At 39.1% G+C, this 23198-nt stretch overlaps 1 protein-coding gene and 1 pseudogene across 1 annotated transcript in view; one reads left to right on the top strand and one right to left on the bottom strand.

Moving 5' to 3' along the window:
* The window catches only part of OSTM1 (osteoclastogenesis associated transmembrane protein 1), a 42903-nt gene that overhangs the window by 5794 nt on the left and 13911 nt on the right, over positions 1-23198 (bottom strand). Inside the window, 3 exon segments of the mRNA NM_001075776.1 lie at positions 5964-6129; positions 9061-9225; positions 16013-16110. Of these exon segments, the coding sequence (NP_001069244.1) occupies positions 5964-6129; positions 9061-9225; positions 16013-16110 (429 nt within the window).
* Positions 19533-20025, top strand: LOC524507 (40S ribosomal protein S19 pseudogene; annotated as a pseudogene).

Raw genomic sequence — 23198 nt, 5'->3', positions numbered from 1 at the left:
GTTGGACTGTGAAGAAAGCTGAGCGCCGAAGAATTGATGCTTTTGAACTGTGGTGTTGGAGAAGACTCTTGAGAGTCCCTTGGACTGCAAGGAGATCCAACCAGTCCATTCTGAAGGAGATCAGCCCTGGGTGTTCTTTGGAGGGAATGATGCTAAAGCTGAAACTCCAGTACTTTGGCCACCTCATGCGAAGAGTTGACTCACTGGAAAAGACTCTGATGCTGGGAGGGATTGGGGGCAGGAGGAGAAGTGGACGACAGAGGATGAGATGGCTGGATGGCATCACTGACTCTATGGACGTGAGTGTGAGTGAACTCCGGGAGTTGGTGATGGACAGGGAAGCCTGGGGAGAAGGCAATGGCACCCCACTCCAGTACTCTTGCCTGGAGAACCCCATAGACGGAGGAGCCTGGTAGGCTGCAGTCCATGTGGTTGCTAAGAGACTGACATGACTGAGTGGCTTCGCTTTCACTTTTCACTTTCATGCATTGGAGAGGGAAATGGCAACCCACTCCAGTGTTTTTGCCTGGAGAATCCCAGGGACAAGGGAGCCTGGTGGGCTGCCGTCTATGGGGTCACACAGAGTCGGACACGACTGAAGTGACTTAGCAGCAGCAGTAGAAGGGAGGCCTGGTGTGCTGCGATTCATGGGGTCGCAAAGAGTCCAACACAGCTGACCGACTGAACTAAACTGAACTGAACTGATGTACTTTCTAGATGCTGGTGATATAGTGGTGAGCAAGATAAACTAAATCCATTTTCTGATGGAACTTACAGTTGAGTCAGGGTAGACAAACAAATAAGGTAGAAAATAAGTGGAAAAGTTAATTTAAACAGCAATTAAATGCTATTAAAGAAAGATGATATATAAGAACTAAACAAAAGGTGTATTCTTAGGTTGGGGAGATGGTCATAGAAGGTCTTTTTTGGTCATAAAAGGTCTCTTAGGTCTTTGACTTAAGACCTGGATGACAAGAAGCCAGTCAAGGCAAGTGGGGAGGGCAAATGTAAGAGCCTTGGAAGGAGGGCAGTGTGAATGAATTGGTGTCTGAGAGGAGAAGAAACCTACACACAGCATCATGAGTACGGAGAAGGGTGGATGCAAGTAGTTTAGGAAGGCAGATGGGAGTCAGATCACATGCAGCTTGGAGAGCAGACCCTAGAATAAGTTTGTATTTTATTCTAGGTGCAACAGGTACACAGGAAGGGTTTCAAATGGGAGAGGAGCATGGTAAAATTTATGTTTAAAAATTCACTCTAGCTGGTATATGGAAAATGGATTGTAGGGGGTCAAGAAATTAATGTACAGATATCAGTCAAGGGACTCCTGAATTAGTGCTGACAAGGGACAATATATTTAAGATGTATTTTTGGAAATAGGGCTGGCAGTATTTGCTGATGAATTTAAAGGAGTGGGGAAGTGAATATGGGAATGGGGAAATAAAAGAAAAAGAATTAAGAAAATAGAAAGACATGAAAAGAAATTAAGAGACAAGATTTGTGACTTGTACAACCAGGTGAACTCTTACTGTTCAGTTCAGTTCAGTAGCTCAGTCATGTCCAAATCTTTGTGATGCCATGGACTGCAGCATGCCAGGCTTCCCTGTCCATCCCCAACTCCTGGTGCCTACTCAAACTCACGTCCATTGAGTTGGTGATGCCACCCAACCATCTCAGACACTGTCATCCCTTTCTCCTCCCGCCTTTTTCAATATTTCCCAGCATCAGGGTCTTTTCCAATGAGTTAGTTCTTCACATCAGGTGGCCAAAGTATTGGAGTATCAGCTTCAGCATCAGGCCTTCCAATGAATAGTCAGGACTGATTTCCTTTAGGATGGACTGGTTGGATCTCCTTGCAGTCCAAGGGACTCTCAAGAGTCTTCTCTAAGACCACAGTTGAAAAGCATTAATTCTTCGGTGCTCAACTTTCTTTATAGTCTAACTCTCACATCCATACAGACTATTGGAAAAACCATAGCTTTGATCAGATGGACCTTTGTTGGCAAAGTAATGTCTCTGCTTTTTAATATGCTGTCTAGGTTGGTCATAGCTTTTCTTCAAAGGAGCAAGCGTCTTTTAATTTCATGGCTACAGTCACCATCTGCAGTGATTTTGGAGCCCCCCAAAATAAAGTCTCTCACTGTTTCCATTGTATCCCCATCTATCTGCCATGAAGTGATGGGACCAGAGGCCACGATCTTTGTTTTCTAAATGTTGAGTTTTAAGCCAACTTTTCCACTCTTCTCTTTCACTGTCACCAAGAGGCTCTTTAGTTCCTCTTCACTTTCTGCCATAAGGGTGGTGTCATCTGCGTATCTGAGGTTACTGATATTTCTCCCAGCAATCCTGATTCCAGTGCTTCATTTAGCCTGGCATTTCTTATGATGTACTATGCATGTAAGTTAAATAAGCAGGATGACAATAGACAGCCTGGATATACTTCTTACCCAATTTGGAACCAGTCTGTTGTTCCACGTCCAGTTCTAACTGTTGTTTCTTGACCTGCCTACAATTTCTCAGGAGCCAGGTAAGGTGGTCAGGTATCCCCATCTCTTTCAGAATTTTCCAGTTTGTTGTGATCCACACAGTCAAAGGCATTGGCATAGTCAATAAAGCAGAAATAGATGTTTTTCTGGAACTCTTGATTTTTTGATGATCCAGCGGATGTTGGCAATTTGACTGATCTCTGGTTCCTCTGCCTTTTCTAAATCTAGATTGAACACCTGGAAGTTCATGGTTCACGTACTGTTGACCTGGCTTGAAGAATTTTGAGCATTACTTTGCTAGCATGTGAGATGAGTGCAATTGTGCGGTAGTTTGAGCATTCTTTGGCATTGCCTTTCTTCGGAATTGGAATGAAAACTGACCTTCTCCAGTCCTGTGGCCACTGCTGAGTTTTCCAAATTTGGTGGCATATTGAGTGCAACACTTTCACAGCATCATCTCCCAGGATTTGAAATAGCTCAACTGGAATTCCATCACTTCCACTAGCTTTGTTCATAGTGATGTTTCCTAAGGCCCACTTGACTTCACATTCCAGGATGTCTGGCTCTAGGTCAGTGATCACACCATTGTGGTTATCTGAGTCATGAAGATCTTTTTTGTATAGTTCTTCTGTATATTCTTGCCACCTCTTCATAATATCTTCTGCTTCTGTTAGGTCTATACCATTTCTGTCCTTTATTGAGCCCATCTTTACATGAAATGTTCTCGTGGTATCTCTAATTTTCTTGAAGAGATCTCTAGTCTTTCTCATTCTATTCTTTTCCTCTATTTATTTGCACTGACCACTGAGCAAAGCTTTCTTATCTCTCCTTGCTATTCTTTGGAACTCTGCATTCAAATGGATATATCTTTCCTTTTCTCCTTTGCCTTTAGCTTCTCTTCTTTCCTCAGTTATTTGTAAGCCCTCCTCAGACAGCCATTTTGCCTTTTTGCATTTCTTTTTCTTAGGGATGGTCTTAATCACTGCCTCCTGTACAATGTCATGAAACTCCGACCATAGTTCTTCAGGCATTCTGTCTATCAGATCTAATCGCTTGAGTCTATTTATCACTTCCACTGCATAATTGTAAGGGATTTGATTTAGGTCATACCTGAATGGTCTAGTGGTTTTCCCTACTTTCTTCAATTTCAGTCTGAATTTGGTAATAAGGAGTTCATGATGTGAGCCACAGTCAGCTCCCTGTCTTGTTTTTGCTGACTGTATAGAGCTTCTCCATCTTTGGCTGCAAAGAATATAATCAATCTGATTTTGGTTTTGATCATCTAGTGATGTCCATGTGTACAGTCTTCTCTTTTGTTGTTGGAAGAGGATGTTTGCCACGACCAGTGAGTTCTCTTGGCAAAACTCTGTTAGCCTTTGCCCTGCTTCATTCCGTACTCCAAGGCCAAATTTGCCTGTTACTCCAAGTATCTCTTGACTTCCTACTTTTGCATTCCAGTCCCCTATAATGAAAAGGACATCTTCTTTGGGTGTTAGTTCTAGAAGGTCTTGAAGGTCTTCATAGAATTGTTCAAGTTAAGCTTCTTCAGCATTACTAGTTGGGGCATAGGTTTGGATTACTGTGATACTGAATGGCTTCCCTTGGAAATGAACAGAGATCATTCTGTCGTTTTTGAGAGTGCATCCAAGTACTGTATTTTGGACTCTTTTGTTGACAATGAGGGCTACTCCATTTCTTCTAAGGTATTCTTGCCCACAGTAGTAAATGTAATGGTCATCTGAGTTAAATTCACCTATTCCAATCCATTTTGGTTCACTGATTCCTAAAATGTAGATGTTCATTCTTGCCATCTCCTGTATGACCACTTCCAATTTGCCTTGATTCATGGGCCTAACATTCAGGTTCCTATGCAATATTGTTCTTTATGGCACTGGACTTTACTTCTATCACCAGTCACATCCACAACTGGGTATTGTTTTTGCTTTGGCTCTGTCTCTTCACTCTTTCTGGAGTTATTTTTCCATTGTTCTCCAGTAGCATACTGGGCACCTACTGACCTGGGGAGTTCATCCTTCAGTGTACTATCTTTTTGCCTTTTCATTCTGTTCATGGGGTTCTCAAGGCAAGAATACTGAAGTGGTTTGCCATTCTCTTCTCCAGTGGACCATGTTTTGTCAGAACTCTCCACCATGACCCGTCCATCTTGTGTGGCCCTACACGGCATGGCTCAGTTTCACTGAGTTAGACAAGGCTGTAGTCCCTGTGATCAGTTTGATTAGAGTTCTCTGATTGTGATTTTCATTCTGTCTACCCTCTGATGGATAAGGGTAAGAGGCTTATGGAAGCTTCCTGATGGGAAAGACTGACAGAGAGGGAAACTGTGTCTTGTTCTCATAGGGGCCATGCTCAGTAAATCTTTAATCCAATCAAACAAAGACACTGGTCAGAAGTAGTATGTGTCTCCTGCAGCGTTAAATAGATTTGCAAAGCAAATACAATGCTAAACTTTAAAGGTACACGAAGCCCTGAAAAATAGTTTCTCAACAGTGAGGTCTCTGCAATGTTTTGTTATTATTCTAAATAAATGCTTTTAAGACTGACTTATGACATATTTACAGAATTCTGACATCTTCAAAATACTTTACTAAATACACCCATGATAAAGACTCTCTGCATTGTGCAAACTGATCTACAAGTAATCTTTTTTTAAGTCAGATATATTAGAAGTGAAGTTAGATAAATCATGAAGAAATGCCAGAAAAAGATTTACAGGGAAAAAAATTTTATATCCTAGGTTCCTAGACTAGGAATAATATTTCAAAGAAAAAAAGCCTGATGTTTTTCTCTAGAAAATACCCTCTTTTAGAAATACTAAAACTACTCAGGGATAAGCCCATATTTTCACTCTGATAATACAGAAGAAACATATGAGACTTGGAAGTCACTTTTCTTGGCTAGTTGAAACCTTCTAGTTAGTGCTTTTTCTGCTCTGCCCTATTTGATAGGGAGAAAGGAAAGGAATTAATACATACCGAGTATATGCCATATGTCAAATAACTTTCTTGCAACTACAATTCCAATTTGTTCATAAACAGTCTCTGTGCAAGCTACAGTTTCTCCCTACCACCTGCTGCTTGTCTGGTGGTTCTGCCATGGGTAGTTCTGCAAACGGGCCTAAAAGTGGTCTACTATTTATTTACCTATTACGGCTGTCTCAGGTTTGCAAAGCCTTTGTTGCTATTGCTCTGTTGTTGTCAACTTTATTCCGGGGAATCTAGCTTTCTCAACTAAAGCTTCTGAAAGATACTGTATACTAAAGTTTGATTATAAACTCACTTATAAACTTACACATCTCTTCCATTAGTGAACAGAGTCGTAAAATTTGAAGAAGACAGCTGTTTCAAGCTAATATACCTTGAGCTCTCAGAGTATATACTATTTCTAAAGGAGGCTTAGATTTTTTTTTAAATATAGGTTTTTATCTAAATAAAAGAATAATCGTAAAAAGAAACTTACGTAGGATGAGTTTGCGTTTCTTTTGCTCTGAGTGAAGAAAACTACTAAGGTAGAAGACAACAGGTAGAAAGAGAATGAACACAGAAACAGCGATTACAGGCACTGTGTCCCTGCAAAGGACTGAACAGTTGAAAGTTCGACTCCAAAGTTTCCGAGTAATATTCATCTGAAACAATAACAAATACTGTTACTCTGTTTTTCATTTAATTTGTCTTCAAATTCATATAATTATTTTGTTAATAACAAGACCCCAGAATTTAGACTAAATATACATCCCTAAAAAATTACTAACAGTTGAGGACAATTTCTTTTTGTAGGGAAATAAGCTGGTTCACAATTAGTCACTGTATACATTTATACCCATACAAAAATCTCATATTCAAAATTCATAATACTGTCCAAAGAATTTCAACCTTTCACAGACTTCAAACACAGAACTTGCATCAATAGAAATATAGTTAGACTGTGCTTCGTTCATTAAAAAATATTTAAAAGGGTAGCTATGTGAGGTGATAAATGTTAACTTGACTCTGGGAATTCTTTCACAGTGTAGATCAAATCATCATGTTGTATACTTTAAATATATAACAATATTATTTGTCAAATATACCTCAATAAAACTGGGGGGGAAGTGTCACAAAAACAAAAATTTTTTTTCATATGTTATCTATGTAATTTCACTGAGCTTGTTGCAATATTGTTAGAATGGAAATAAAAATATCAACTTTATAAGGCGTCTCTTTTTTCGTAAGGCTTCTCTTCAAGACATGATATCTATGCAATGCTTAATCTCTTATTTAATATATTACGAAAGATTCATACTCACGGCAAGTAATTTTTTAAGTAGGTAGTATCTAATGAGTCACAGACCCTTTATTAAGACAATGTGTGCATGTGCGCTAAGTCCCTTCAGTCATGTCGGACTCTTTGTGACCCTATGAACTGTAGCCCGCCGGGCTCCTCTTGTCCATGGGGATTCTCCAGGCAAGAACACTGGAGTGGGTTGCCAGGCCCTCCTCCAGGGATCTTCTCAACCCAGGATTGAACCGGTATCTATCCCCTTCACTGGGAGCTGGGTTCTCTACCACTAGTGCCACCTGCCAAGTCCTTATTAGACACTGTTAACAAGCAGCATGCTTTAAATACACTTAGGGGCTGCTGTACCTCGCATTTGTTGAGCTCATGATTTCTGTCAAACAGGCTAAATGATACAAGGAAACTGCCAAATTTAATGTAGAAAACTGTTCCTGCCTCAATTTTAATTGAATTTACAAATGGTGCCTTGTAAGTTTGTTGTAATTTTTGCTTATTGCAAGATGAATGTTCTAGAATAGGTTGGTCATGTTGATTTCTTCTGTAATTCAACTTATGTCATGGAGCCAATATTCATTTTTCTTCTTTATTAAAATAATTAAAGACTATTATTCTCTTTTATTGGAGGATAAGTTTTCTTTTAAATTCTTTTAAAGAGAATATAAAAATTCTTTTAAAAATATACAAATTCTTTTATATTCTTTTTAAAAGATATTTATTATTTACTTGGAACCTACTAGAAAGCCAAGTATTGACTATTCTAAACATCAGGAACAGCTGCTGCTGCTGCTAAGTCGCTTCAGTCGTGTCTGACTCTGTGTGACCCCATAGACAGCAGCCCACCAGGCTCCCCTGTCCCTAGGATTCTCCAGGCAAGAACACTGGAGTGGCTTGCCATTTCCTTCTCCAATGCAGGAAAGCGAAAAGTGAAAGGGAAGTCGCTCAGTCGTGTCTGACTCTTGGCGACCCCATGGACTGCAGCCCACCAGGCTCCTCCATCCATGGGATTTGCCAGGCAGGAGTACTGGAGTGGGGTGCCAATGCCTTCTCCAAGGAACAGCAGTAACAAACAAAAATCTCCGGTACATCCATATTAAGTGCTTTTTACCATTCTAAATATTACTGATACACTATGTTCATCTCAAGCTGCTGTAATTCACACTCATCATTCTCAAACATTAGGTTTACCAATGTTGACCACAAATTATCTGCTTTTTGCCAATAATTTTTCAATTTCTTTTAACACTTCAATAATCAGGTATCACATTCCCATAAAGAGGCATGATCGCCATCTAGTGGTACCCCATGTAAAGGCAGGCTATTCAATGGAGAAGAGTTTTTGCTGACCATTCATTCACCCTATGGAGAAAGCAATGGCACCCCACTCCAGTACTCCTGCCTGGAAAATCCCATGGATGGAGGAGCCTGGAAGGCTGCAGTCCATGGGGTCGCTGAGGGTAGGACACGACTGTGAGACTTCACTTTCACTTTTCACTTTCATGCATTGGAGAAGGAAATGGCAACCCACTCCAGTGTTCTTGCCTGGAGAGTCCCAGGGACGGGGGAGCCTGGTGGGCTGCCGTCTATGGGGTCGCATAGAGTCGGACACGACTGAAGTGACTTAGCAGCAGCAGCATTCAACCTATATACATGTTACTAAGGGCCTGCTATTTGCCAGGTGCTATCCTAGAAAACTGAACAGTGAACAAAAAAGGACATGAAGTCCTTGTCCTCCTGAGGCTTATATTTTTTAGTAAGGAGAGAAAGACTGCAAATAAGGAAACAAAACTTTTTCAGATGGTAATAGATACAAAGAAATAAAGCAAGAGGATAGGAAGTAATTGAGGAATGGCTTCAGAAACACGTAATAACAAAACCTAGAGACTTCCTGAATTAGTAACAAGTGCACAAGAAACTAAAATGCAAACATCTAACAATACCCATACCTCTGAAAATGACACTCATCATCAAATTTAAAAAACAGGATGTATAAATGGAGTATAATCAATAAAAATATTAAATCACTATGTTGTATACTTGAAACTAATATAATATTGTAAGTCAACTATACTTTAATAAAAAGTACCAAATATACTAAATTATCAACTTGTTGATGAAGTATCTGATTAATTTCCATTTTAGCCTTACATATCAGGATATTCTAAAACATACTACTTAGCAACTAGTTATTTCTGGTTGAAGACAGCATATGCAGATTCTAATAATAACAGAAGGCATATTCAACACTGCAAAACATATATTGTTTCACAAGCAAAGTACTTACTGCATCCTCCACGTCAATGCACAAATGTGTTCCAAATTCAGCCTTGCTTTCACGTTCATTTATTTTTTGCATTTCACCGTACAGACTACTCAGAGTTGTATATGCTTCACGACAGTTTTTGCATACTTCCGAATAATTTCTTAACTGAAGACTGTGTGTGCTCCCCTAAAACGTCAAAGGCACATGTGATACACGTTACGCCTGTAATACACACACTAAACATTGAATTTTAATTAAATTTCCTAGAAGAAATAATAGAGTGCATTAAAGTGCTGAGCTGTGATGTGGGGAAGGTTGCTAAACCACTGTGAGTCTTGGTTTTATCACCTATAAAGTAGGGATACCCTTACCTGTATTACAGGTCCCAAGGAATAAAGACTGATGTATAACACATAGCAAAATGTTTGGCACTTTCTAGTTGCCCCTGAATTTTGAGAACGACAGCACTAACCACTGTTAACTGAGAACAAAACTAGCTCATACACCAAATTAATGATACCTACACACCAAAAATTTCCTAAGTTATCTTGTCATTTATATATCTGCCCTTATCTATCCTGCTGCTGCTGCTGCTGCTGCTGCATCGCTTCAGTCGTGTCCGACTCTGTGCGACCCCATAGACAGCCCACTAGGCTTCCCCGTCCCCGGGATTCTCCAGGCAAGAACACTGGAGTGGGTTGCCATTTCCTTCTCCAATACGTGAAAGTGAAAAGTGAAAGTGAAGTCGCTCAGTCGTGTCTGACTCTAGCGACTCCATGGACTGCAGCCCACCAGGCTCCTCCGTCCATGGGATTTTCTAGGCGAAAGTACTGGAGTGGGGTGCCATTGCCTAAAGTATGCTCCTGCCTGTACTGAACGTGAACACTGAAGTCTACCTTATTGAGACAGAGGACTTTATTGATGAATAAGGAAAAGGCACCTAAACTACATTCCTTCCTCAACCCTCTTTACCCCAAGGCTTACAATCCAGGCCTTTCTGGTCAACAAAAAGGAACTAATACCAATGAACTGTATAACCTGAAATGAAGGTAATGGGTATAAGACATAATGTTAGTGGATACTAACCTTTTCCACTTCTAGTACTAACACTTATTATTTCAAGAACAAGTTTGCTAAACAGTTCACACTTTTGTTTTCTATTCCATTTATTCTTTACCTTGGAGCCTGAAGAAATAACATTAACTGACTGCTGGAATGAAAGAAAAAAGAAAAAAGTTACAGAAATCAAGCTGATGGAGCCTCTACAACATTACCCTCACTATCCGACAGAGAAACTCAGTCTCTGTTCAGTTCTACCACAAGAAATAGCCCATTGCCTGTTTTTCATAGAACAAATGTACACTTACCTAAATATGTTCAATCAAAAATTGAGCCTAATGCCTTGATAGAGGAGTATAATTTTGTCATTTATATTAAAACTTAAAATGTACATATCTTTTGACATTGCAATTTCACTTCTAGGAATTTACCAGACAGATAAACATGGATAATACCACCAGCCCTGCCAGGGGCAAGTAGAACCATGACTGACCCCAAAGCCAGCATGCCCTCCTCTGAGGACCTTGTGGCTATCATGTCCATCTGTCCATGGGTCTTTCTTTGCTCTGAGTAACTCCAAAAGGGAGCTGCAGTTTATCTGAGCTCGAGTGCTGGGCAGAGGCAGCTGACCACAAACCAGACAGGCAGTCCTCCAAAGAAGCGAGGGAAGAGGATAGCTTGAACCTCGGAAGAACACATGGGGCCAGGAGAGCAGACAGTTGGAGACCTCTGGCTCCAGCCAGTCTGGGGGTCAAGGGCGAAATCTGAATGCAGGTCAAGAAGCAACAGTTAAAACTGGACATGGAACAACACACTGGTTCCAAATTGAGAAAGGAGTACGTCAAGGCTGTATATTGTCACCTGCTTACTTAACCTATATGCAGAATACATCATGCGAAATGCCGGGCTGGATGAAGCACAAAGCTGGAATCAAGACTGCCAGGAGAAATATCAAGAACCTCAATACACAGATGACCTTATGGCAGAAAGTGACTAGGAACTAAAGAGCCTCTTGATGAAAGTGAAAAACCTGGCTTAAAACTCAACATTCAAAAAACGAAGACCATGGCATCTAGTCCCATTATTTCATGGCAAATAGATGGGGAAACAGTGGAAACAGTAAGAGACTTTATTTTTGGGGGCTCCAAAATCACTGCAGATAGTGACTGCAGCCATGAAATTAAAAGACGCTTACTCCTTGGAAGGAAAGCTATGACAAACCTAGACAGCATATTAAAAAGCAGAGACATTATTTTGCTGACAAAGGTCTGCCTGATCAAAGCTATGTTTTTTCCAGTAGTCATGTATGGATGTGACAGTTGGACTATAAAGAAAGCTGAGCACCAAAGAATTAATGCTTTTGAACTGTGGTGTTGGAGAAGACTCTTGAGAGTCCCTTGGACTGCAAGGAGATCCAACCAGTCCATCCTAAAGGAAATCAGTCCTGAATATTCATTGGAAGGACTGATGCTGAAGCTGAAACTCCAATACTCTGGCCACCTGATGGGAAGAAGCAATTCATTGGAAAAGACCTGATGCTGGGAAAGACTGAGGGCAGGAGGAGAAGGGGACAACAGAGGATGAGATGGATGGCATCACTGTCTCAATGGACATGAGTCTGAGCAAACTCCAGGAGTTGGTGATGGACAGGGAAGCCTGGCATGCTGCAGTCCATGGGGTCACAAAGAGTCAGACATGACTGAGAGCCTGAACTGAACTGAACTGATACCCCAAAAGGACTGTCCTTGTTTGTAACAGTAAAATACTGAACCAAACAAAAATCTCCATCAATATAAAGACTGACTGACTAATTGGTGGCATGTGTGTGCTGCTGTGTTTAGTCGCTCAGTCATGTCTAATTCTTTGTGACCCCATGGACTGTGGTCTGCCAGGCTTCTCCGTCTATGGGATTCTCCAGCCAAGAATACTGGAGTGGGTTGCATGCCCTCTTTCAGGGGATCTTCCCAACCCAAATGGTGGCATAGTCAAACAATAAAAAAGCCCTGTGATGTTTGAAACAAATGAGGAAGTAGGATTCTCGGAAGATGATGACATCAGCATGTGCCTGTCTCCTGATTTCTTTTCTGAAGAGACTCAAGAATAGACCATAAACCCAGGCCCCTGAAGAGCACTGCAAATTACAAAGGCATGCCACGCACATCTCATGGGAAGGCTCTACGACAGCTATCACACCATTCCCAGGGAAACTAGCTGGCAACACAGTCTCTTGTGACCCTCTAGCCCCTGCAACCACCCACTGTCCTCTAGAGATGCGAGGGGCTGGCAAAATAGCTCCACCCTGCCTGCAAGGCCATCCACAAAAAGCAGTCTCCACACCCACCAAGACAGTCCAGCCTCCAGAAAAGCTACCGGTAAATACATACTGACATAAGATGGATTTGGTCTGGAACTTAAACCCACATCCCTGCCTCATCGTTGAGCCAGAAGCCACTGCCACAGCCAATACCATCAATTTCACTGCTACCACCTATCTCTTTAGCTAGTTCCCCTCCCTTCTGTAACACACACACACACACGCACACGCACACGCAGACACACCCATGTAACACTGGCGTTGCCCTCCCCCACACATCCTATAAAACACTAGCATTGCCCAGAACTCAGGCCTCTTTATCACTTCTACCTACACTCACATCCAAGTCTCCAGGCTTGATACTATCTGTACCTGATGACTTAAATCTACAGCTCCAGCTCATACCTCTTCCCGATAAGAAATAAACCGATCAACCATTCAATTCAAGGAACAAGAAAAATGACAAAACCAAAGGAATATAGGAGGATAATCAGTGCAAAAGCATAAATTAACACATTAAGAAAAATAAAATAGAAACTGATAAAGACAATTACGGATTTTCAAAAAGACAAATACAAACATACCTTCAACAAGCCTAAATAAAATTCAAGGGAAAAAAGGTCTCATAAGTACAGCATTTAAAGTAAGAAAGGAAATGTAGCTACATATATAATAGAAATTTTAAGGAGTAACCAATTACTAAATGCAATGCATTATCCTGGAATGAATCCTGACACAGAAAAAGGATATTAGTAGGAAAACTGGTGAAATCAGAATGAAGTCTGGCATTTAGTTAAGAGTTATGTACCAATGTTCATTTCTTATTTATGACTAATGTACTGTGGTAATATAAGGTGAACATGAGAAGAAACTGGGTCAAGGTATACAGGAATTCTCTGTATTACCTTTGTAACTTTTATAAAAATCTAAAATCATTCCAAAATAAAACATTTTAAAATAGCCAGTTAAAATCTGTAGTGGGGGAAGAAAAGATACAACTCCCAAAGGCACCAAACACTACATAATAAGACCTTGAAATAGGGACTTTTCCAGTGGTCCAGTGGTTGGGAGTCTGCCTTGCAATGTTGGGGATGTGGGTTTGACCCCTGATCAGGGAACCAGGATGCCACATGCCACAGAACAACTAAGCCTGTGCACCACAACCACTGAGTCTGCGTGCTCTGGAGCTTGTATGCCACAACTAGAGAGTCCGTGTGCCACAACAAAAGATCGGCATGACACAACTAAGACACGCCACAGCCAAGTAAGTATTTCTTAAAAACAACCTTGAAATAAAGTTAAGAACCATTATAAGGCCTATATGAAATTTAAATAAATAAATAAAACTGTGCTAGAGAACATTAAAAAATAAAGAATAGTGGTGGCTGCCAGGGGCTAGAGAAGGAGGAGATGGGGAGTTATTGCTTAATATGTACCGAGTTTCAGTTTGAGAAGATGAAACATTCTTGAGATGGATGGTGGTGGAGTTGTACAACAATGTGAGTGTACTTTAATGCCAATTAACTTTACACTTAAAAACTGTAATGTGGTAAATTCGGTATTGCCTATTTTATTTCAATAAAAAAATAGTGAATATACTGTACTCCTAGATAGAAGAGCTCAATATCATGTCAATTTTTCCCAAATGATAAATCTAAAATGTAATGCAATTATAATAAAATATCAAAATGATTGATTTTTTAAAACCTGGTTCTAAAATTCATTTCTCGGATTGATTTAGTAAATCCTGTTTTGACAGTCAAGAAGCCATCAGAATAAAAAGTTGGAGCTAAGGCTCACATGTGTGTGTGCTCAATCACTAAGTTGTGTCCAGCTCTGTATGACCTCATGGATGTAGCCCACTAGGCTCCTCTGTCCATGGAATTTCCTAGGCAAGAATACTTTAGTGGGTTGCCATTTCCTTCTCCAGGGCATCTTCCCGATCCAGGGATCAAACCCTCATCTCCTGCATTGGCAGGTGGATTCTCTACCTTTGAGCCACCAGGGAAGCCTCTAAGCCTCACATCTTACACCAAAATAAATTTCAAATAGATGAATGACGCTTAAATATATAAAACAAAATCCTGACGGTCCTAGAAGAAATCATAGGAGAAAATTTTTAAATAACCTCAAAGTGGGAAAAGGCCTTCTAGTGTGATGCAAAATCCTTAACTCATTAATTTTGATAAATCTAATGACATGAACGGAGAAGGCAATGGCACCCCACTCCAGTACTTTCGCCTAGAAAGTCCCATGGACGGAGGAGCCTGGTAGGCTGCAGTCCATGGGGTCGCTAGAGTCGGACACGACTGAGCGACTTCACTTTCACTTTTCACTTTCATGCATTGGAGCAGGAAATGGCAACCCACTCTAGTGTTCTTGCCTGGAGAATCCCAGGGATGGGGAAGCCTGGTAGGCTGCCGTCTATGGGGTCACACAGAGTCGGACACGACTGAAGTGACTTAGCAAAAAAAAAAAAAATGACATGAAAATTTAAATTTTCTTCACAACAAAGAAGCATGATAAAAAGACAAACAACAAACCAGGATAAAAATATTTGCAACCAACATCCCAGGAAAAATGCTAGCTTCCCTCAAGTATATGTATCAGAACTAGTGTTGTTTGGTTTCTAAAACCAAAGAGCTCCCAGATAGGTTTGGTAAATGCTGTGTACAGTAATTACTATTTGAAGTTTTACATAACGTACATTTGTCCACTGAAGTTCTGCAGTCCTGTAGTAAAGCATTTCTCACCTTTATTAACACTAAACCTTTTTTTATGGACTATCTATTAAATGCTTGCAGAACATATTTTGGGAAATATTTATCTACTATATGTTCATCTAATAAATGTTTTTTACTATACTCAGGGAAATCCATAATTCTGTTATCACATTTATTAAAGAGAAAATCATACATACCTATATCTTAAACATGTTTATAACTATTTTTGTGGATTACTTACTTGATTAAAAGCAAGTTTCAAAACTAGGACTTTACCAGAACTCCAGTTTCACCCTTCACCACCACCAGGAAAGCTCTAATACTAACATTCAAAGGTCAGAGGTGGAGAAAACAAAACCCAATAACTTGGTTTCTTAAAGGCTACCTTTTATATTATAATTCAAAACTCAAAGTTACGTTACTAAACAGAGTCTTTTAAAGTAGGTAAAATATATTTAAGCAAACACTGAGGCAGAGAATAAGCTTCTTATAGACAATCATACTGAACTGCAAAATACATTATTGCATAAACAAAGTCAAAGTAAATTACTGTCAGACAGAACAACATTGTGTTTCAATTAAACAATCACATGCTTCAGTTAATATGTTCATACTCATTAACTCATTGGATCCTGACTACAAAATAGTGGAAGGTAGGTAGTCAGGGTAGATCTTACTATTCCCACCTTACAAATTAAAAAACTGAAGTTTTGTTGATTTGCCCAAGAGCTAGTAATAGATTTAGTAGAAATCCAGGTCTACCTCTACACTCTATGTGTATATGAATATCAACAAGTAGTGCTATAAAAACCGGAATTATTTATTACTCATTTGGACAAAACAGCATTTTAATTTCAAGTATCATATATAAAAATACCTGAAGGTTATTCTCAAAGCAGGTCAAGGTGTGATTAAATTGGTTGAGGAAGTATACTGTGCTATTTGATAATTCTTCACTTTTGTTCGTTAAACAATCTGTCAAGAAACCAAAAAAGCATATTGATATAACTCAAGCAGTAATTATATAGTCATTTATCTTTTAAGCTGTTACCTTCCGTTTTGCACTATTGTAAACCTCTGTTCAAATAAGCATGAAGTTTCTTCACACGTTAAGAGAATTTTCCAAATACATGAAACTTAACCCCTTTCAGTTTCCGAAATATTTTGGTAACATCATAACCATTTTCATGAAAATCTTAATCACATACTCTCCTCTCTTTGTAAAAACAATATATCAAATAAAATTGAAACTGATTTTTTGACAGTGCAAAGTCTTAATCATGAATATCAGTTATCAAACGCTGCCTTAAAAGGAGTATTTCAGGCGTAAGACCATTTATCTGCATTGATTTCAGCTAAATGTATATGCTTTTTGATCCTTTTCTGTGTTAAATTTAGTAGTTCTGGGTCTCTTCCATCTCGAATAGTAGGTCAGTTATTGCATCAAAGAGGGTAATTTTAAAAAATCTGCTCTTTCTAGTCTATTGTGAGTTGGGAGACCAGAGAAACAAGCTGGTGATAATTTTGCATAAAATACTCATACAGGGACTTACAAGTAACATCTGGAAATACATACAATTGTTTCATATCTTTCTAAAAATCTCACATAAGTGATATTCCTCTGCAACTTGCTACTCTCACTTAGTATTAGCTCAAATTAAATCCTTTGAATTATTTTATATGCATGAACATAGCACAATGTATCTATCTATTGCCCCTCCTTGGATGAACCTATTCCTTATCCTCAGTTTGTGCTCTTATTCCTTATCCTCTCCCTGTACTCCCTCAGATTACTCTCTGGGATCTAGGTTCAAGTGCCTGACATCACATCCTAAAACTCACGGTCAGCCATTTCAATCTCACGCTCCTAGAATCCTTGTCCTCTTTACATTCCACGTAATCACAAATATTAATATTTTAAGCCTTCATTATCTTCCCAGGTGGCGCAGTGGTAAAGAATCTGCCTGCCAATACAGAAGCCTGGGTTGGGAAGATCCCCCAGAGTAGGAAATGACAACCCACCACAGTATTCTTCCCTGGAAAATTCCATGGACAGAGGAGCCAGTGGGCTACAGTCCATGGGGTCACAAAGAGTCAGACACAACTGAGTGACTGAGCACGCACACAACTTTTCTCTATTCCCAACTGTAGTTATAGAACGCTACTACAGAAAATTCTGAAGTTATAATGAGGGGACTCAATTCAAACTAATGTCAGATTCACAAAACAATCCTTGTAGATGCCCTGCCAATTATTCCACAAGAGATATTAAAATATTTTCTATTCTCTAGTACTCAACCATACTCTTGTTCCTCTTCAGTTCAACTGACAGCTGTACATTATACCCACTCAGGGCCATCTATTACTATCTTTCAACTGGGAGCAGATAGAAGGCTGTTGCAACTATCCAGGAGAAAAGAGGTAATGCAAACAAAAAGAAATCAATGGATAAGAGACAGATTGAATAAGTAGTGAAGAGTACCAGAATATGCCAACTCAAAATATGCCTTTTTGGGATATGGATTATTCTGAGCTAAAGGACTTTCAGAACCAATAGATTCAGGAAAAACTAAAAACAGGGTTCAAGTTTTTATTTTGTAAATAAAATTTACACTTGTAAAAGAAATTTCCATTTGTAAAGATGTCTTCCTCTCCAGAGAAAGAAGAACTCATAACAACTAACTCTTCCCAATGGAGAGGGCTCTAACTTAAATCTACATAACAAATCTTACTAAGCAATCCTGTTTACCATACTTTACTGGTCACTTCCCCATAACTTGCCTCCTACATCCAGAAGGCCAAAATCCCTTTCCTCTGATTAGCCTAAGATGTTATATAAACCCAAATTCTAACCATTTCTTTGAGTTCCTCATCATTGGGTGCTCCCACATGTGCATGTGCAATGCACATGTTAATAAGCTTCTGCTTGCTTTTTCTTGTTACTCCATCTTTGGCCAGTCTAATTAAAGAGTTCCAATCAAAGAACCTAAAATGGGTGAAGGAAAAAAAATTTTTTTCCCTCCCCTTGAGCAAACATTAGGATAAGACACACTATACAATGTATTCACTATTACAAACAACAATCACTACAATGAAAGCTAACATTAACTGAGTAGTTGCTATGTTCCAAGTGCCATGCCTGTACTTTAAACACATTCACTCAATTCTTACAACAATCTTATAAGGAAAGGTGGTGGTGGTGGTTTGGTTGCCAAGTCATGTCCAACTCTTTCAACTCCATAGACTATAGCCTGCCAGGCTCCTCTGTCCATGGGATTTCTCAGGCGAGAATACCGCAGTGGGTTGCCATTTCCTTTTTCAGGGAATGTTCCCAAGCCAGGGATCAAACTCACATCGTTGCAGGCAGTCTCCTGCATTTCAGGTGGATTCTTTATCATTGAGCCACCAGGGAAGCCATGAGGCAAGAACTTTTTAATATAAGGAACACTTTTTAAATAAGGAACAGAGGCTGACAGGAATTAAGGAAGTTGCCAAGGTCACGACCGATAAGTAAAAACCAGGAATTGTTACTCAGTCTGATTCCTAAGCCTGCATTTTCAAATACCACAAACACAAAATATTCACATCTACCCTCTAAAAAATTAAAGTTTAATACGGGTAATTAATAAATACACACCTCCACTCCTCCATCCACCACCCATAGATTTCCCCATAGATTTTACACCATGCAGGGATTCAGGTAGTTGCTATCAACTGCTCAGTGCTGGCAACTGAGACGAAGCCTAAAACTGGTGAACAGGGCAACTAGTACATTAAGACTCCTTTATGCAAGCTGGAAAAAGACATTGCCTTTGGGTAGTTTACAAGAGTGCTTCTGCCTCCAGAAGCTGAGTTGGAATCCCGCTCCATTCACCTGCTCACATAGGCCAATAGTGTAGGACCTGGTCTGTACCTGGGGCCCTGCTGATGCACTCTACATTCTCTGCAGCTTTATCTTCTCAAACATGTAAGTCCTGTTCTGATCGTTCACCTTATCATTTGAAAATCTGAGGATCACTTCACAAATTAGGAAACAGCCAGAGAAATAAGATGATATACTGAGGATCATACATCAAGTTAGTAAGTTATTAAAATATAAAATATACTTGTCAGGTTCTTAATTAAGTTTATCTCAATTATACCATTTTTTCTTTACTATTTAAAAATGTTATTCTATTGGCTTTCAAAAAGTTTATACACTAAATTCTTTAAAAAAAATAACAACATAAGCCTCTCTTAATCTTGGTTTAACATCATCACAAAGTAGCCTTGAATCTTTTTACACATGAGGTAGAGTATATATAAATAAAAACAGTTACAAACGTGCATAATATTAGTATATGGGCTAATAAGATTGAAGTGGCCTTTCCCCTGGCTGGCAGCGCGGAGGCCGAACGATGCCTGGAGTTACTGTAAAAGATGTCAACCAGCAGGAGTTCGTCAGAGCTCTGGCAGCCTTCCTCAAAAAGTCCGGGAAGCTGAAAGTCCTTGAATGGGTGGACACCGTCAAGCTGGCCAAGCATAAAGAACTTGCTCTCTATGATGAGAACTGGTTCTACACACCAGCTGCTTCCACGGCACGGCACCTGTACCTCCGGGGTGGCGCTGGGGTTGGCTCCATGACCAAGATCTATGGGGGGCGCCAGAGGAACGGCGTCATGCCCAGCCACTTCAGCAGAGGCTCCAAGAGCGTGGCCCGGCGGGTCCTCCAAGCCCTGGAGGGGCTGAAAATGGTGGAAAAGGACCAAGATGGGGGCCGCAAACTGACGCCTCAGGGACAGAGAGATCTGGACAGAATCGCTGGACAGGTGGCAGCTGCCAACAAGAAGCATTAGAACAAATGATGCTGGGTTAATAAATTGCCTCGTTCGTAAAAAAAAAAAAAAAAAAGATTGAAGTGGTTTACAGGTTTTGTAGTTGACATTTTGTAGGGAGGTAGAGGGAATAAAATTTCACCTACAACAATTATACATCTGTATATAATGAGCCATGTCATGGCACAGGGGGTGGGTGTATACCCCTGTATTGCCGTATAAAAGAGAGAGCAATGGTAATTTCTTCTATACAAAATATGTAACTGAAGTAATTTCTTTATAAAAAGGTAATTTATAGAATAATGAAAAATAAAAACAAAAGAAAAAATAATTTAAAAAAAAGAAGCTTCTCTGAACAACAAAGAACTTAATTCCTCTTATTTTACTAACAGCCATTCCTTTTCATTTGAAATAATTTGAAAATTAAACTAAAAGCTAATATAGACCGGTCATCTTATTAAGTACTGCATTAATGCAGCACTATCAAAAATCTTTCAGTGATCATTAGTGATATTATAAAGCACAAAGGAGTTTACTTACATAATGAGATTAAAAATGTCTTCATTATTAAAGAGCTCTGACTTTCTGATCTAAAACAAAGGAACTCCAGTGAAATTCCTTTTATCCTTTTGTAAGAATTGGGAACATATGGTTACAAGCAGTGAGAAGCTATATAGTTTAGAAATTAATAAGAAATATTAGTAATAATAAAGCTTCCTATAAGCACTATAAGTGAAGTGGTCATTATGAATTTTCCTCATCTCAGATAACCAATGAAGCCTCATCAAGGACAGATTAGCACAGTTTCTAGCTCAGTAAGGGCTCAGGCATCAGCTCAAGAGGCATTCTTAAAGGTGTTAAGGGTTCAAGTTAAGACCTTACATAGAAACCTACTAAATATCATAACAGGAATTATGTATCCATCTTTAGATAAAAGAATTTGACATCTGTTAGGAGTTTGTATAAGAATCTCTGCTGTTTTTCATAACTAGTTTTATAGAGAAAAACAGGGACAATCACCAATTTCTGAAAAATAGGGTAAGCTTCAGAAAATATAGCATTAAAGTATGGCAACTTTTTACCTAAACAACATAATTAAGCTTAGTAAGTATGAACATAGGATATCTAAAGTTATAAGATATAAATGTGTGTCTAATGCTTAGTATGCTACCATTTGGCTAAAATATGGGAAAGATGGGTTCCAATTAATTGACTTTCTTGTTCACTATTTTTTTTAAGATTAATTTATTTATTTTTGGCTCTGCTCAGTCTTCATTTTGGAGCATGGCCTCTAGGGCACGCAGGCTTCAGGAGTTGCGGTGCTCAGGCTTAGTTGCTCCGAGGCATGTGGCATCTTCCTGGACCAGGCATGGAACCCTGGTTAACTATTAAGTTTTATTATTGGTTTTTAAAGAATCAAGACAAAAAGTGAAGAGTGGCAGAATATGCCTTTCTAACATAGGCTTATCTGCCATAAGGATTATTTTGAGCTGCAGGCACCTGGAAAACAGCCAATGTAGTGATAAGCTTTCTATGAATTCCCCCTTACCTGCCTAAAGACAGAGCTTCCAAAAGAAACTCAATTGTCATAAATCTCTTCTCCAGGAGTTTCATCAACTAGGGAAGATTTTCTCCTATCAGGGGAAAGGTGACCAATTGAACAGAATGGCGAGTCCAGAAATAAATTCCTGCATATATAGTCAACTATGGGCTTCCCTGGTAGCTCAGAGTTGAAGGTGCCTCAGCAGTAAAGAATCTGTCTGCAATGTGGGAGACCCCTGCAGTGCAGAGACTGGGGTTTGATCCTGGGTTGAGAAGATCCCCTGGAGAAGGAAGTGGCATCCCACTCCAGTATTCTTGCATAAGCTGATAGCATAGAAACAGTGGAATGGTGATTATCAAAGGGTGGTGGGTGGGGGTAAAGGGGGTGGTTGGTCAAAGGGCGCAAACCTCCAGTTGTACGATGAGACAAGTTCTGGGGATCTAATGTACAGAATGGTGATTTAGTTAGCAATACTGTATTGTATACTTGAAAGCTGCTAAGAGAATAAATTTTAAGTGTTCTTATCACACACACACACACACACACACACACAATGGTAATCGTGTGACATGATGGAGATGTTTGTTATCCAACACTATGGTGGTAATCATTCTGTATATAATTGTATCAAATCAACACATTGTACAACTTAAATGTAAACAATGTTACATGTCAATTACATCTCAAAAAAGTTGAAAAAGAAAAAAATAAAAAACAAAGTACCAAAACACTACCTTAAAGCAAGTTATGGTCCCATCAAATCTGGTCACTCTACTAATTATCCAACTGTCATATGCATAAGATAACTAAGAAGGATCTCAATAACCAGGCTATCCTTATGTCAACAATACACAGCTTTAAAATTGTGAAGAGAAATCCTTGATATATTTTCTTTACCTCTTAGCAGTCACTCTCTACAAAAATTAATTTTCATGTTATTTGTAATGTGAATTGGAAGAGTTGTATTAACATTTCTTTTGAATTTTAATTTCCCAAAACTCATTTCTAACAAAGACCAATATCATTCAAAGACACAGAAATTCTAAATATAAAATAGACGGTAGTGGTAATGCATGGCACTCTTTTAAAAATTTTTTTATTTTATATTGGAGAATAGAGATGGTTAGATAGCGTCACTGACTCAACAGACATGAGTTTGAGCAAACTCTGGGAGACAGTGAAGGCCAGGGAAGCAAAGCATGCTGCTTTGGGGTTCATGGGGTCGCAAAGAGACGGACATGACTTAATGACTGAACAACAACAACAATGGTAGATTAACAATGTTGTTTTAGAATGGCACTCTCTTTTATTGAGTTTCTAGCCGTCCTTTCATCAAGTAATAATGGCAAAGACTAGGTACTAACCCACAGCTAGGTCTAATAGAAGGAAAGGTGATTTTTTAAACAATATTTTAGCTTTTACACTTTTAAATGTTTATATTTTTAATAGTTATTTTTAAAAACCCTAACATCCCCTTAAATTAACTTTAAAAGGTTTTAAACTATGTAATTATAGTTTTACATTTTCTTAGCATAGAAGATGAAAAAGGAATAGTCATTTTATATCAGAAGATACATGCCTACAAAATGGATCACATATTGGTTTAAGTTTCAGTTAAAAGCAAGTTCGAAAAACACATCAGTAAGTTTTGTTCTTCCTTTGTAATTTTTTTCCTTCCCATTTTATCTTTTAGATGCCAGATGGAA

This window comes from Bos taurus, chromosome 9 (genome assembly GCF_002263795.3).
Source record: "Bos taurus isolate L1 Dominette 01449 registration number 42190680 breed Hereford chromosome 9, ARS-UCD2.0, whole genome shotgun sequence".
Classification (NCBI taxonomy): Eukaryota; Metazoa; Chordata; class Mammalia; order Artiodactyla; family Bovidae; genus Bos; species Bos taurus.
The sequence above is the reverse complement of the archived record's forward strand: the minus strand, read 5'-3'. Positions and strand labels throughout refer to the sequence as shown.